Raw genomic sequence first — 18,711 nt, 5'->3', positions numbered from 1 at the left:
ATTATTATTTATTTTGTTAATTGATCATTTAAAGTCTAATTTAACACTCTTTGATAAGGTGGTCTGTTATCGTCCCGGCAGTTAAAGTACTTCGCGTGACTCAAGTGAACTTTGGCTTTGGGAAAAAAGATCTTCATTACGTTATTTTGTTTCAAGGGATCATGGTACGGAGGTCATGGCGTCGTTAGCGTGTCGGTATCTGCACGCGTTACTTGTGTAATTAGTAGTCACACGATCAGGTTGTACATTTACCCACACTTAGAGGTGCAAGGTCATTTTTTATTTGTTGCCGGCATGTTGTTGTTTTTTGCATATTTTGAAAGAGACACTTTCGTACATGTACATTTTAAATTATGTTTGTGCGACCACATAATATGCTTAATTCACGCGCGAACCCTGGGTCATAGCCGCTCTGACCCTTGACCCCTAGGTAACCGGATGTGCTTCCCTCATACCGGAACCCTGGGTCATGGCCGCTCTGACCGCGACTTTACTTACCCGTATGTGTCCAGTCAGTGATGTCGACTTCGTCTAATGACCCTGTCACACTACAACGTTTTAGAGTAACTAAAAGGCAGTAACTAGCGTGTAAAAGGCAGTTAGTACGCTGTCATACGTCGTGCTTTCACCGAAAAACCATGATTTTGGCGTATCTATAGCGTATACATAACGAGAGTTTACCGTATATGGAACGCTTGTCTAACGTTTTAATAGGTATCACTGACTTAAACATAACTTATGACAGCGTATAAAAGCGTATTGCTAGAGTGTGTCTGGCGTGTTCAACGTATGTCCAGCGTATGTCCAGCGTATGAGTAACGTATGACTAGCGCGCTCAGCGTAGGGGAAAGGTGCCTAAAACGGGCCGTATGGGTAACGTATATCTGGCGTGTGTAAACTTTTGTAGAGCGTACCCGTTACGTATGCCTAACGTATAATTCATACCTTCATATATTCTCATACGCCGAAAATTTTGTGCATGTACAAAACTGTTTTTAAGCCTCGGCGTACTACAACGTATACCGGCGTGCTTTTAACGTATACAACTTACACCTAACTTATCCATAGCTGTTTCAACTTCTCATACGTCGCCATACGTTACTGCTATTCGTTGTAGTGTGACAGGGCCATAAGAGAGTCTAAGACATATTAACGAGGCCATGGTTCTTTCTGCAGTATTGACAAAAATGTAAGACATTACTGAATGTCAGCTAGCTTGGTGTAATTGAACAAAAGTTGACAAATATAAAGAATATATTCAAGTGCGCTGTATGTGTGGTCACTACCGGTCCCCATTACGTCGCCTGGTCAGGGTTGGTGATCTGTGATTGATATTATGAGCAACCTCCCGCGCCGTCGGGTTCGACATAGATCAATAAATCCATTGTTAAATCGCCTTGATCGCCAATCAGATCGTTAGTGGGAACCTTGTCTAGCCCCGGACTCTCGTGGGATTGGAGGGACCATCTTGGGGTTTTGGCGGGATGTTGCAGGTAAATTTTCCTATCGATGTATATCATACGTTTTGTTCAGATTGACATATTTGAGGTATGCAGTTTGTGTTCCCAGTGTTATTGTTTGTAATGATAAATCTCTGGGAGACTAAGTGAAAGAAGACAGAAATGCAGTGACAAGCTTGAATGCTGTGCCACATTGTTGTGCCTGAGTAGGTTGTAATTCACCGCAGTGGTGCTACAATTCACCGCAGTTTATTACAGGGTACCAGTGATGCTACAATTCTCCGCATATCATTACAGTGTACGAGTGATGCTACAATTATCCGCAGTTTATTACAGGGTACCAGTGATGCTACAAATATCCGCAGTTCATTACAGGGTACCAGTGATGCTACAATTCTGCGCAGTTCATTACAGGGTACCAGTGGTGCTACAATTCTCCGCAGTTTATTACAGGGTACCAGTGGTGCTACAATTCTCCGCAGTTTATTACCGGGTACCAGTGATGCTACAATTCTCCGCAATTTATTACAGTGTACCAGTGGTGCTACAATTCTACGCAGCTTTTTACAGGGTACCAGTGATGCTACAATTCTCCGCAGTTTATTACCGGGTACCAGTGGTGCTACAATTCTCCGCAGTTTATTACAGGGTACCAGTGATGCTACAATTCTCCGCAGTTTATTACAGGGTACCAGTGGTGCTACAATTCTCCGCAGTTTATTACAGTGTACCAGTGGTGCTACAATTCTCCGCAGTTTATTACAGGGTACCAGTGGTGCTACAATTCTCCGCAGTTTATTACAGGGTACCAGTGATGCTACAATTCTCCGCAGTTTATTACAGGGTACCAGTGGTGCTACAATTCTACGCATGTCATTACAGTGTACCAGTGGTGCTACAATTCTACGCAGTTTATTACCGGGTACCAGTGGTGCTACAATTCTCCGCAGTTTATCACAGTGTACCAGTGGTGCTACAATTCTACGCAGTTTATTACCGGGTACCAGTGATGCTACAATTCTCCGCAGTTTATTACAGGGTACCAGTGGTGCTACAATTCTCCGTAGTTTATTACAGGGTACCAGTGGTGCTACAATTCTCCGCAGTTTATTACAGGGTACCAGTGATGCTACAATTCTCCGCAGTTTATTACCGGGTACCAGTGGTGCTACAATTCTACGCAGTTTATTACCGGGTACCAGTGATGCTACAATTCTCCGCAGTTTATTACAGGGTACCAGTGGTGCTACAATTCTACGCAGTTTATTACCGGGTACCAGTGATGCTACAATTCTCCGCAGTTTATTACAGGGTACCAGTGGTGCTACAATCTTCCGCAGTTTATTACAGGGTACCAGTGGTGCTACAATTCTCCGCAGTTTATTACAGGGTACCAGTGATGCTACAATTCTCCGCAGTTTATTACAGGGTACCAGTGGTGCTACAATTCTCCGCAGTTTATTACAGGGTACCAGTGATGCTACAATTCTCCGCAGTTTATTACAGGGTACCAGTGATGCTACAATTCTGCGCAGTTTATTACAGGGTACCAGTGGTGCTACAATTCTCCGCAGTTTATTACAGGGTACCAGTGGTGCTACAATTCTCCACAGTTTATTACAGGGTACCAGTGGTGCTACAATTCTGCGCAGCTTATTACAGGGTACCAGTGATGCTACAATTCTACGCAGCTTATTACAGTGTACCAGTGGTGCTACAATTCTACGCAGCTTATTACAGGGTACCAGTGGTGCTTCAATTCTACGCAGCTTATTACAGGGTACCAGTGATGCTACAATTCTCCGCATGTCATTACAGGGTACCAGTGGTGCTACAATTCTCCGCAGTTCATTACAGGGTAACAGTGAGGCTACAATTCTACGCTATGTATTAAAGTGTACCAGTGGTGCTAAAATTCACGGCAGTTAATTACATTTTGAGGCACGTCGTAACAGATGTCCTGTCATTCATCGACTCTAGACCAGCCAATCCAGTGGTTGATAGCACGAGCAAAGACCCACTCGGAGTACGATGACACACAATCAATTAAATCACACGTTTGTTTCTTTGTTGTTTAAGGCCATACGCAGCAGTATTACAGCTATACAGCGGCGGTCTGTATATAATCGAGTCTGAACACGACAATCCAGTGACTGACATCATGTGTATCGATCCACCCAATCCACCCAGGATACATCAACCAAGTCAGCGAGCCTGACCACCCGATGCCTCTTACGACATCCATAGTCGCCATGTACGGTAAGCATGGGTTACTAAAGACCTATTCTCTACCCGGATCTTCACGGGTCGAAATCACACGTCATAGCATGTTACAAGCATGGGATATTTAATCTGGGACGTTATCTTCCATGGAAGCCTCACGGGGAACTACATGAAAAACCAAAGACGTTGATAACAATCGGTGATGAAAAATAGTACAAAATTTATTGCAGTCAATCCGTTGTTATCACAGAAGTTTTGCTTTGGCACCGAAACCCTGTTAGGCATTGAGCAAGATATAAACATCACAAAACTTCTAAAACATGTTAAATATGCACAGCATGCGGGCCAGTGGTACCAAGATGAAGTACAAGATGAACATACCATCTAAACAGCCGGGCAAAAAAGTATGCACCCATGTTTGATGGTGGCTAAAAATATAACAAACAAGTAATGGTTATTCGAATGCGATGTATTTGATTCGGGTATCATTGGCGGTATTGGACCTTTTCAGTGTTTCGGCGACTGTTTTCAGCTTAGTAACGTTTGGATAACGCTTGTAATTAATTTTGTTTGGTCAAATTCACTTTTCAAGTTTATAATCTCTTTTGCCCGGCATCTATCGTCTACAGTGCTAACGAATGACAAGTCTACAACACATCGTAGTTATGTTGGGGCACCGTTACGTATACATTACATACTTGTATTAATTTTCATATTTAGAATTGTGGCACGTTGTCATTGATGTATGGAAGCTTCAAAGGGTCTCAACATAATAGTGGCAATTATGGCAATATGACTAAACACTCACATTAGAGGAGAATGTCATTGGTAGTATTCCATACAATGACTTCATCTCAATTGTATACAAGATATTGGTTAGGACAACGCAAAGAAGATTATTTTTCAAAACCAGGCCAAACCTGAGACTCAGACAAGCAACCATCAGATCTTGGTAGCATAAATGACCACTTCTTGTACAGAGAATTGTGGCATTTAATTTGGTCACGACAACCACTTGACAACGATGGATGACTTCATATGGTTCCGATATCCAGCACTGTACAGTGTTTATTAACCTTTGGCATTATTCTAGTCAACAGTGGCTGGACATGACAAGTGCTTATAATGTCTGGTTTGTTGGTTTGTTATTTAAACGACGCACTCAACAATATTCCAGCTATATGACGGCGGTCTGGACCAGACAATCCAGAGATTGACATCATGAGCATCAATCTGCGCAAATGAGATACAATGACATGCATCAACCACGTCAGCAAGTCTGACCACCTGATCCCGTTAGTCGCCTCTTACTGCTCAAAATGACGTAATGTTACTATCACGTTCAGAACACGCATACACATTTCATAAGACTTGCGTCCACATCTAACTGCGTAGCAGAGCAGCACGACCTGCACGTTCTTCACGACTGATTGTCATCATGCAAATACTTCATCATACATGTATATCATTGGATATCTACTTGAGCATATTGGTGATATATCAGTAAAAGCGTATTTGAATTAGGTACATGAGATAAATATAAAAATGGATTACATACGAGAAATGTACATACACATGCATATTATCAAGAATATAAATAAAATAGCACCAAACTTGACAAGTCATCTCGTTGTGTGGAGTAATACCGTCGGAAATGAGGTACTGAAAACACGTTGACGACGTTGTACAAGGTTGTGATGGTCTTCGTCCACGTGATGAACACCAGTCAACAAAGTTATCTCATTAATATTGCACAAGCAAAACCTCAGACTTTCTCTGTATCCTTGAGATGTTCATGAAATGGTCATCATGGCTGTGGCTTCTCATATGTCAGACATGTTTGTTGTGTGGTTTACTTTCAGCCACATGAAACCGGTCCGTTCTTCCTTGCCCTCTGCTCCTAACCTCTTGAGCTCGTAACGCCGGATGAGGTTACCTCCCTTGTATTCGCTGGCACGTGACATGGGCAAGGTCACGCTCCCCACTAGAGTGTCCTTGACCAGGTTCGCCTGCCACATCTGAAACACGGAGTGTGGCGTTGAGTCATATAGCTTGATCACTAGAATATATACTACCCGTCAGGGTAATCACTATGTTCAATACATTTCTGATATTTGCACATGTGTATTTTAGCAATTCTCAATGCTGATTGGTCAGTTGAAACCTTATGGCGTCACAGTGTTTCATTGCTGACTTCTAAATTGATTCCATTATGTCATCTGAACAATAGGCTGCCAGAAACCGCCAGGTTTGATAGACATGAAGACATCCTTTCCACCAAAAAGATTTTTGAGGGCTTTCTTTTGCGTGTCTGTCAGTTTTTTTATGTTGAATTTCTCGCCAAATGGTACTGGCCGCCATATTCTTATTGCCAACCTCACATTGAGGCCGGTTAGTAATTCACGTTGTGATTGGTGCGTTAGACCTAGTAGCGTAGCCAATCAAATTGGCAAATGGAAATCAAGGGCAGGTAATTTGAGATTGCGAGAATCACAGGGATGGGTACAGGGATTAGTGTAGGTTTTAAGAAATGCGAGCCCCGGAGACATAGGATGGCCATGGCCATGCTTGCGCATGAACTTAAGGATACATATTTTATTGATTTGTCACTCTTTGCAAGAAATGAAAGGCGAAAAATAAATTTCAACATTAAAAATGGCACCTTGGTCTATACACGTCATGGTAGCCATCATTGGGAACTTTGGCATACGGAATAGCACTAAACTGGCCTCGACGTCTAGCGTACGAAAAGGGGATTGGCATGATCAAACTGCCTGATTGATATACACAATAAAATTGAGGTAAAAAATCCAAGGTGGTTTTGAATGCCTCGAATCAATATGCTTTAGGTCTAGGCCAGCTCCAAGGTCTTCGTCTCCCTGGCAACAGTGACAGACCTGTAGACCATTTAGATCACTGGTGCATGCATATATAACAAATGGACTGTTTGGTAAGTGGTAGGTGATATTACATATGGCTGGTCGGTTTCAGGTATCTGAATACCAGTATCATATATAGATTTGGTTATTGCAACTGGTGTAACATATGCGTGTCGAGTTTGTGACTGACTTCTATGACGACATCCTCCTGTGGTTTCTTCCTATACAGCGTCACCCTGTCTCCCCAGATGGCAGTGGGGCCCTTCTTGGAGGTGGTGGTCTGAAACACCTTGCCCTCACACTTCAGTATACAGTAGGCCTGCAGCTCTACAACACACCATGGAGACACACATGAGTTACACACACCTTGGAGACACACATGAGTTACACACACCATGGAGACACATCAGTTACACACACCATGGAGACACACATGAGTTACACATGCCATGGACACACATGAGTTACACATGCCATGGAGACACACATGAGTTACACACACCATGGAGACACACATGAGTTACACACACCATGGAGACACACATGAGTTACACATGCCATGGAGACACATGAGTTACACACACCATGGAGACACACATGAGCTACACACACCATGGAGACACATGAGTTACACATGCCATGGAGACTCATGAGTTACACACGCCATGGAGACACACATGATTACACACACCTTGGAGACACACATGAGCTACACACACCATGGAGACACATGAGTTACACACACCTTGGAGACACACATGAGCTACACACACCATGGAGACACATGAGTTACACACACCATGGAGACACACATGAGTTACACATGCCATGGAGACACACGAGTTACACACACCTTGGAGACACACATGAGCTACACACACCATGGAGACACATGAGTTACACACACCATGGAGACACACGAGTTACACACACCTTGGAGACACACATGAGCTACACACACCATGGAGACACATGAGTTACACATGCCATGGAGACACATGAGTTACACACACCATGGAGACACATGAGTTACACACACCATGGAGACACACATGAGCTACACACACCATGGAGACACATGAGTTACACACACCATGGAGACACACGAGTTACACACACCTTGGAGACACACATGAGCTACACACACCATGGAGACACATGAGTTACACATGCCATGGAGACACATGAGTTACACACACCATGGAGACACATGAGTTACACACACCATGGAGACACACATGAGTCACACACACCTTGGAGACACACATGAGTTACACACACCATGGAGACACATGAGTTACATACACCATGGAGACACATGAGTTACATACACCATGGAGACACACATGAGTTACACACGCCATGGAGACACACATGAGTCACACACACCATGGAGCCACATGAGTTACACACACCATGGAGACACACATGAGTTACACACACCATGGAGACACACATGAGTTACACACACCATGGAGACACACATGAGTTACACATGCCATGGAGACACATGAGTTACACACACCATGGAGACACACATGAGTTACACACACCATGGAGACACATGAGTTACACATGCCATGGAGACACATGAGTTACACACGCCATGGAGACACATGAGTTACACACGCCATGGAGACACACATGAGTTACACACACCTTGGAGACACATGAGTTACACACACCATGGAGACACATGAGTTACACACGCCATGGAGACACACATGAGTTACACACACCTTGGAGACACACATGAGCTACACACACCATGGAGACACATGAGTTACACACACCTTGGAGACACACATGAGCTACACACACCATGGAGACACATGAGTTACACACACCATGGAGACACACATGAGTTACACACACCATGGAGACACATGCGTTACACATGCCATGGAGACACATGAGTTACACACACCATGGAGACACATGAGTTACACACACCATGGAGACACACATGAGCTACACACACCATGGAGACACATGAGTTACACACACCATGGAGACACACATGAGCTACACACACCATGGAGACACACGAGTTACACACACCTTGGAGACACACATGAGTTACACACACCATGGAGACACACATGAGTTACACACACCATGGAGACACACATGAGTTACACACACCATGGAGACACATGAGTTACACATGCCATGGAGACACATGAGTTACACACACCATGGAGACACATGAGTTACATACACCATGGAGACACACATGAGTTACACATGCCATGGAGACACATGAGTTACACACACCATGGAGACACATGAGCTACACACACCATGGAGACACATGAGTTACACACACCATGGAGACACACATGAGTTACACATGCCATGGAGACACATGAGTTACACACACCTTGGAGACACACATGAGTTACACACGCCATGGAGACACACATGAGTCACACACACCATGGAGACACATGAGTTACACACACCATGGAGACACACATGAGTTACACATGCCATGGAGACACACATGAGTTACATACACCATGGAGACACATAAGTTACATACACCATGGAGACACACATGAGTTACACATGCCATGGAGACACACATGAGTTACATACACCATGGAGACACATGAGTTACACACACCTTGGAGACACACATGAGTTACACACGCCATGGAGCCACACATGAGTCACACACACCATGGAGACACATGAGTTACACACACCATGGAGACACACATGAGTTACACATGCCATGGAGACACACATGAGTTACATACACCATGGAGACACATGAGTTACACACACCATGGAGACACATGAGTTACACATGCCATGGAGACACATGAGTTACACATGCCATGGAGACACAAATGAGTTACACACACCATGGAGACACATGAGTTACATACACCATGGAGACACATGAGTTACACACGCCATGGAGACACACATGAGTTACACACACCTTGGAGACACACATGAGCTACACACACCATGGAGACACATGAGTTACACACACCTTGGAGACACACATGAGCTACACACACCATGGAGACACATGAGTTACACACACCATGGAGACACACATGAGTTACACACACCATGGAGACACATGCGTTACACATGCCATGGAGACACATGAGTTACACACACCATGGAGACACATGAGTTACACACACCATGGAGACACACATGAGCTACACACACCATGGAGACACATGAGTTACACACACCATGGAGACACACATGAGCTACACACACCATGGAGACACACGAGTTACACACACCTTGGAGACACACATGAGTTACACACACCATGGAGACACACATGAGTTACACACACCATGGAGACACACATGAGTTACACACACCATGGAGACACATGAGTTACACATGCCATGGAGACACATGAGTTACACACACCATGGAGACACATGAGTTACATACACCATGGAGACACACATGAGTTACACATGCCATGGAGACACATGAGTTACACACACCATGGAGACACATGAGCTACACACACCATGGAGACACATGAGTTACACACACCATGGAGACACACATGAGTTACACATGCCATGGAGACACATGAGTTACACACACCTTGGAGACACACATGAGTTACACACGCCATGGAGACACACATGAGTCACACACACCATGGAGACACATGAGTTACACACACCATGGAGACACACATGAGTTACACATGCCATGGAGACACACATGAGTTACATACACCATGGAGACACATAAGTTACATACACCATGGAGACACACATGAGTTACACATGCCATGGAGACACACATGAGTTACATACACCATGGAGACACATGAGTTACACACACCTTGGAGACACACATGAGTTACACACGCCATGGAGCCACACATGAGTCACACACACCATGGAGACACATGAGTTACACACACCATGGAGACACATGAGTTACACACACCATGGAGACACACATGAGCTACACACACCATGGAGACACATGAGTTACACACACCATGGAGACACACATGAGCTACACACACCATGGAGACACACGAGTTACACACACCTTGGAGACACACATGAGTTACACACACCATGGAGACACACATGAGTTACACACACCATGGAGACACACATGAGTTACACACACCATGGAGACACATGAGTTACACATGCCATGGAGACACATGAGTTACACACACCATGGAGACACATGAGTTACATACACCATGGAGACACACATGAGTTACACATGCCATGGAGACACATGAGTTACACACACCATGGAGACACATGAGCTACACACACCATGGAGACACATGAGTTACACACACCATGGAGACACACATGAGTTACACATGCCATGGAGACACATGAGTTACACACACCTTGGAGACACACATGAGTTACACACGCCATGGAGACACACATGAGTCACACACACCATGGAGACACATGAGTTACACACACCATGGAGACACACATGAGTTACACATGCCATGGAGACACACATGAGTTACATACACCATGGAGACACATAAGTTACATACACCATGGAGACACACATGAGTTACACATGCCATGGAGACACACATGAGTTACATACACCATGGAGACACATGAGTTACACACACCTTGGAGACACACATGAGTTACACACGCCATGGAGCCACACATGAGTCACACACACCATGGAGACACATGAGTTACACACACCATGGAGACACACATGAGTTACACATGCCATGGAGACACACATGAGTTACATACACCATGGAGACACATGAGTTACACACACCATGGAGACACATGAGTTACACATGCCATGGAGACACATGAGTTACACATGCCATGGAGACACAAATGAGTTACACACACCATGGAGACACATGAGTTACATACACCATGGAGACACATGAGTTACACACGCCATGGAGACACACATGAGTTACACACACCTTGGAGACACACATGAGCTACACACACCATGGAGACACATGAGTTACACACACCTTGGAGACACACATGAGCTACACACACCATGGAGACACATGAGTTACACACACCATGGAGACACACATGAGTTACACACACCATGGAGACACATGCGTTACACATGCCATGGAGACACATGAGTTACACACACCATGGAGACACATGAGTTACACACACCATGGAGACACACATGAGCTACACACACCATGGAGACACATGAGTTACACACACCATGGAGACACACATGAGCTACACACACCATGGAGACACACGAGTTACACACACCTTGGAGACACACATGAGTTACACACACCATGGAGACACACATGAGTTACACACACCATGGAGACACACATGAGTTACACACACCATGGAGACACATGAGTTACACATGCCATGGAGACACATGAGTTACACACACCATGGAGACACATGAGTTACATACACCATGGAGACACACATGAGTTACACATGCCATGGAGACACATGAGTTACACACACCATGGAGACACATGAGCTACACACACCATGGAGACACATGAGTTACACACACCATGGAGACACACATGAGTTACACATGCCATGGAGACACATGAGTTACACACACCTTGGAGACACACATGAGTTACACACGCCATGGAGACACACATGAGTCACACACACCATGGAGACACATGAGTTACACACACCATGGAGACACACATGAGTTACACATGCCATGGAGACACACATGAGTTACATACACCATGGAGACACATAAGTTACATACACCATGGAGACACACATGAGTTACACATGCCATGGAGACACACATGAGTTACATACACCATGGAGACACATGAGTTACACACACCTTGGAGACACACATGAGTTACACACGCCATGGAGCCACACATGAGTCACACACACCATGGAGACACATGAGTTACACACACCATGGAGACACACATGAGTTACACATGCCATGGAGACACACATGAGTTACATACACCATGGAGACACATGAGTTACACACACCATGGAGACACATGAGTTACACATGCCATGGAGACACATGAGTTACACATGCCATGGAGACACAAATGAGTTACACACACCATGGAGACACATGAGTTACATACACCATGGAGACACACATGAGCTACACACACCATGGAGACACATGAGTTACACACACCATGGAGACACATGAGTTACACACACCATGGAGACACACATGAGTTACACATGCCATGGAGACACACATGAGTTACATACACCATGGAGACACATGAGTTACACACACCATGGAGACACATGAGTTACACATGCCATGGAGACACATGAGTTACACATGCCATGGAGACACAAATGAGTTACACACACCTTGGAGACACACATGAGTTACACACACCATGGAGACGCATGAGTTACACATGCCATGGAGACACATGAGTTACACACGCCATGGAGACACACATGAGTTACACACACCATGGAGACACATGAGTTACACACGCCATGGAGACACACATGAGTTACACACACCATGGAGACACATGAGTTACACACACCATGGAGACACACATGAGTTACACACACCATGGAGACACATGAGTTACACACGCCATGGAGACACACATGAGTCACACACACCTTGGAGACACACATGAGTTACACACACCATGGAGACACATGAGTTACACATGCCATGGATACACATGAGTTACACACGCCATGGAGACACACATGAGTTACACACACCATGGAGACACATGAGTTACATACACCATGGAGACACACATGAACTACACACACCATGGAGACACACATGAGTTACACACACCATGGAGACACACGAGTTACACACACCTTGCCCTCACACTTCAGTTTACAGTAGGCCTGCAGCTCTACAACACACTATGGAGTTACACATGAGTTACACACAGCATGGAGACAAACATGAGTTACACACAGCATGGAGACACACATGAGTTAACACACACCATGGAGACACACATGAGTTACACACACCTTGCCCTCACACTTCAATTTATAGTAGGCATGCAGCTCTACAACACTATGGATACACACATGAGTTACACACAGCATGGAGACAAACATGAGTTGCACTCAAAACGGAGACACACATGAGTTACACACGAAACGACGACACACAATTAGTTACACACGAAACGGGAAGACACATGAGTTACACACACCTTTTCCTCACACTTCAAAACACAGTAGGTCTGCACCTTTATATACAACACCACAGGGACACACATGCTTCACAAACAAAAAGGGAGAGCACACGAGGAGTTATTGAATGTTAGTGTCGCTTTATCACGACCGCTGTAAATAATTGAGTCAGGTCAGGCAAATCAATGATTGATAGCATGAACACGATCCACTCCGCCAGGGCACAATGCTACATAATCAACCTTTGTAACGTACTGTTCTCATCTTAGCTCTTATGACAAGCACGGGATGCTGGGGGATGTTTGACACTCATCAAGGAGGACACACATGAATTATGAATTATACATGGCTAAATATGCTTGTGTCATAACGTCATTTGTTTATTTGTTTGTTGTTAAACGCCACACGCAGCAATATTCCAACTATATGACGGCGGTCTGTAAATAATCGAGTCTGAACTAGACAAACCAGAGATTGACATCATGAGCATCAATCTATGCAATTGGGATACAACGACATGCATCAACCAAGTCAGCAGCCTGACCTGCCGATCCCGTTAGTCGACAATCATCGGTTGCTGAAGACCACTTCTAACCCGGATCTTCACGGGTGACATCATATCTTGTGTTCCAGGCGAAAGTTTACAGTATATGGGAAATATGGTGAATGTTTCTATAATGAATTATTAGTGCGCTGATGTAATATATTAGGAATTACAAAAACGAAATTGAAAAGTATTTGTGATAATGTTACTCCTAAACACTGTGATTTTAAAATGATATCTCACCGTCATCGCCGTTCTTCTTTACCAGGCCATCCGCGTTGACGATGGTTACCGCCGTGGCCGCTACCTTGGCCGTCCCCATACATCCAGGAGGTTTAGGCTCGTCGCGAGTCAGCTCCCTGGAACAACGTTATACTGATTTGGACTTTATCCGGAAACATAATATATTTACATTCTGTTCTTCTAAACCTTCAAAGACAATTTGGCGAGAAGACGTTAGTCTTCGTTAACGCAAGTATTTACTATTCAAAACAAGTTAAAGAACAGCCACAATTGGAAGGCTGTGTGTTGCAATACCCACCAGCCATTACTGATTAACTAACGTCATGTAAAAACGATGGGTGTTCATTTGAGTAGTATATACAATTTAAATAATGAAGGACAGAAGACCCCGGGTTCAATTCCCAACATAGGTACAATGTGCATCTGGTGTCCCCCGCCGTGATATTGCTGGAATATTGCTAAAAACGGTGCAAAACCATACTGACACACTAACTAATGAAGACCGTTGATATAAAGCCAAACCGAGTTTTTATCTTGTTTGACTGGTCAGCCACTCCAAATTTGACAAAAGAAAAGAAATACAATTAAAAAAACAGTCTCTCAAAAGAATAGCAAATGTTTCTTTTTTTCAATTGCCGTCACATTCGAACCTGCACGTCGATAAAGGAGAACATGAGACTCCACCGACCTTCAGCTCTTTAGGTCTTGATGACTATCAGAGCCTGTAGGCTCTAGTATTAAAAGTGTGTCAATACAAATGACGTAACCATGACGTATCTTTCATAACGAACGACTTACCTGAGTTTGACTGCCCCAGCTGTGAAGATACGAAGAACGTGTGACCCTTCCTGTCCAGGGTCAAAGGTCGAGGGAACAAGGAGGTATCTGCCTTTGGTGAGCGAGAAGCGGCTGAAGATGCTCCTGGCCTGGACAAAGGGGGTGGCATGGACACGGTCCAACTTGTCGTGCATGCGGTACTTCCGGTTCACGTCAGTCTGAAGGACATAGAAAGGTGAATGACCTGCGTTGTGTGATTGGTCGGAACTATCAGAGAATTGTTTTATGTTGATATTGATCTTGGCATTGAAGATACTGGATACTGGATATATTAACCATGAAGGTCTGAGGTAGAATAGGTCTTCAGCAACTTATGCTGGCGTAAAAGGCGACTATGCGTGTCGTAAGGAGAAACTAAACTAACGGGATCGGTTGGTCATGCTCGCTGATGCATGTCATCGTATCCCAGATATCCGTAGACCGATACTCATGACATCAATCACTAGATTGTCTGGCCCAGTCTCCATTATTTACGGACCGCCTTCATGTAGCTGTTATAATGAGTGCGGCGTTAAAGTGAGTGAGTATGGTTTTACGCCGCTTTTAGCAATATTCCAGCAATGTCACGGCGGGGGACACCAGAAATGGTCTTCACACATTGTACTCATGTCGGGAATCAAACCCGTAACGATCGAACGCTTTAACCACTAGTCTACCCGACCACCCCTGCGGCGTTAAACAACATACAAACACAAAATTGGTTTGAAATAGGAATAAGTCTAACATGTCCGTAGTGGACCAACCTTCATGATGGTGACGCCGATGGTGAAGTTATCTCCCCTTTGTCTGCATTTGACCGAGCGTCTGTCCTCCTGTTCCAGAGAGATCATCACCTCCTCCTCGTCATCGTACACCTCGAATATGTACTGGAAACGACAAAATTATTTTTCATCTTTAAGACAAAAAGATACGTTTTGAAGCGCAAAATGATTTTTTTACGGTCTCAAACAAAACATATATGTGCTGTTTTGAAGGATAAGACAGTATTTTGTGCTATACTGGGTGAGTGTGTGAGTTGGGATCAACGCCGCTTTGAATAGTATTCAAATTATTTCAAGGCGTGTCGTTAAGAAAGCCCGAAGTGATGCAGGACGTTCACCACTACGGTGAAACCTACGAGCACGGGTATGGTGCTGACAACCTAGAAATGTAATCGGGGCGAACCGGGATTCAAAGGATTTCTGTAGTGCCGGGCGCGCATCTCTGTTCAGCGAATTGCAGCGCCTTAGTCGACTGGGCCCCCGTGCCCCCTGTCATGTACTGATACAGGGATAAGTTAGTATAGGGAATACGATTAACATTTAGATTAAACCAGCGTTACACGAATCACTGGAAAACATACATTGCTAACACGAGTGTCGGGAATGTGTAACAAGTCGACGGTCAAGTGCGTAGTCTGTCTCCAAGAGAACCAAAATCAACTCAAGTCTAGAATGACTTGGCAAGCTTGATTGGAAATCTGTAGGAAATAAGGATTGTTCTGGGCTTCATTTGGATTTTACTAATTTTTTTTTTCAGATATATATTCTTAAATTAGATAACTTGGGACTAAATGTCACTTTGTGAAAATGCGCGACTCCCCAAATCGTCTCACCTGTGGGTTTTTCAGGAATGAGGCGTGGTTGCCACAACCACCCGCCCTCATGGGTCTCTTCCACTCCCCCCGGGTGGCGGTAGGGGTCCATGTCTTCTTCAGGGTGAAGAAGCGGGTGTTGATCATGTGACAGATATCGATCTGCGTGAAGTATCGGCAGAAGTCATCGAACGACATCCTAACAGAAAACAGTAATTATCATTTTATGACAGTTTAATTGGTGTTCACATGGAGAAGTTGTCACTACAATCAGTAGCATGTGATCCGGTAAGTGTCGGAAGGGAACCGAGTCCTGATACACCTGTTTGGATCAGGCGGAGAGACGAGTAAAAGAAACTCAATAGAAACGGAAGATATTCTAGTTCGTTGTGTCCGTTCTTGGTTGTCAGTTTCATTAAGGAAGTCAGTCGTCTTGAGTCTACAGTTTACTTAAAACTCTTGATATGCGTGGCGGATGATCAAAACTTTACATTTGTGAATTTGCTTAATGTAGGAGTCTTCCCTGATTACATAACTCTATCTGAATATATGACGTTAGAGAAAATCCTTTTCACAAAAAGTAAAACCACTCTACCAAAATTCTCCGTTCTCGTCGAATGTCAGCCCAAGGTCTTTCTTCTCCTTCTCACTGACCTTCTGCCACTCCGCAGACCTGAAACACAGGTGAGTGTGAGTCCTTGAATGCAGACAAGCAGCCCCAACCCCCTGGATGACTTGGAAAAGGTGCCTTGTTAAACGGGAAGGATGCACTGTGATTTTAAGAGCGCTTTGTGCGCCGCGCTAAGGGAAACATTATACATCTCAAAACCGTTGAAACACGCATATATATTATGAAAACAATATATTCTTGTTCCATTTATGTTATAACTGTTACATACAATACCGTAGTTGCAAAACATAAACTGAAAAAATGCTAGAACCAAAGCGTCATGGTGCGGGGAAAATATGTACAGTAAATTTTTGTCTGAAATTATTGACACGGTTCCTTCTTCTCAAAACACACAGGTGGATCCATGAGGAGTCCAGTGGGTCCGGACCTCGCCCCACCCCCTTTTGAAAACCAAATGTAGTATGTTGTTGTAGGCAGTAAAATTGACTGGGAGAGGATTTTGAGATTTTGACCCCTCCCTTTTAAAAATGGTGGATCCGCCCTTGACACTTATCACGCAACAATTGCAAATGCTTTTTATTTCACTGATCAATAATGAGTTTGTTCAAATATGGTTGTTTCTGACTCATAAATGTTGACATTTTGTTAATTTGGACTCAATCTCATTAAAATCAGATCTTAGTTATCGCTACCGCTAAACAAAGATCTGAGAACATCCCATTACGTGTCACGTCAGAACTACCTTTCATCTGACTAATCAGAGCGTCGCTTACCAGGTCATGAAAGTGACAGTCGGGAAGCGATTTCTAATCATGCAACCTCGAAAACCTCGCCAATTTGATCTTACTTCTCGCTGCCGCTAAACAAACCTTTGAGGACATCCCATTACGGGTCGCGGCAGAACGACCTTTCGCGAACTTTGACCGACCACTGAAATGACTGACAAGAAGTCGACATCAGCCAATGAGGAAGCAGCTTTCTCGAGCTTTACGGTCTCATTTCAAGCTGGCGACTTCCTTTTTAGACAACGCTTGAAAAATATGTTGACAGTTCTCGATTAAAATTTCGAAAATTGAACAAACGAACATTCCGAAATGTCTAAAATATCGTTGAGATTGTATGGCAGTGCTTCCCACGGACTGTTCAACGCCT

The 18,711-nt window shown here is 44.2% G+C and overlaps 1 protein-coding gene across 1 annotated transcript in view; it reads right to left on the bottom strand.

Annotated features, from left to right (window-relative positions):
- Positions 1-3,913: 3,913 nt before the first annotated feature.
- LOC139447291 (calpain-5-like) overlaps positions 3,914-18,711 on the bottom strand; it is a 36,352-nt gene continuing 21,554 nt past the window's right edge. The window contains exons 8-14 of the mRNA XM_071228581.1: positions 17,524-17,601; positions 16,950-17,127; positions 16,099-16,221; positions 15,317-15,513; positions 14,519-14,634; positions 6,753-6,889; positions 3,914-5,701 (exon numbers count right to left, since the gene is read on the bottom strand). Of these exons, the coding sequence (XP_071084682.1) occupies positions 5,507-5,701; positions 6,753-6,889; positions 14,519-14,634; positions 15,317-15,513; positions 16,099-16,221; positions 16,950-17,127; positions 17,524-17,601 (1,024 nt within the window). The 3' untranslated portion in view covers positions 3,914-5,506. The remainder of the gene's footprint in view (positions 5,702-6,752; positions 6,890-14,518; positions 14,635-15,316; positions 15,514-16,098; positions 16,222-16,949; positions 17,128-17,523; positions 17,602-18,711) is intronic.

This window comes from Haliotis cracherodii, unplaced genomic scaffold, assembly GCF_022045235.1.
Source record: "Haliotis cracherodii isolate W230 unplaced genomic scaffold, xgHalCrac1.p SCAF_7, whole genome shotgun sequence".
NCBI classification, from domain to species: domain Eukaryota; kingdom Metazoa; phylum Mollusca; class Gastropoda; order Lepetellida; family Haliotidae; genus Haliotis; species Haliotis cracherodii.
Note: the sequence above shows the minus strand (reverse complement) of the source record. Positions and strands in the feature narration are given on the sequence as shown.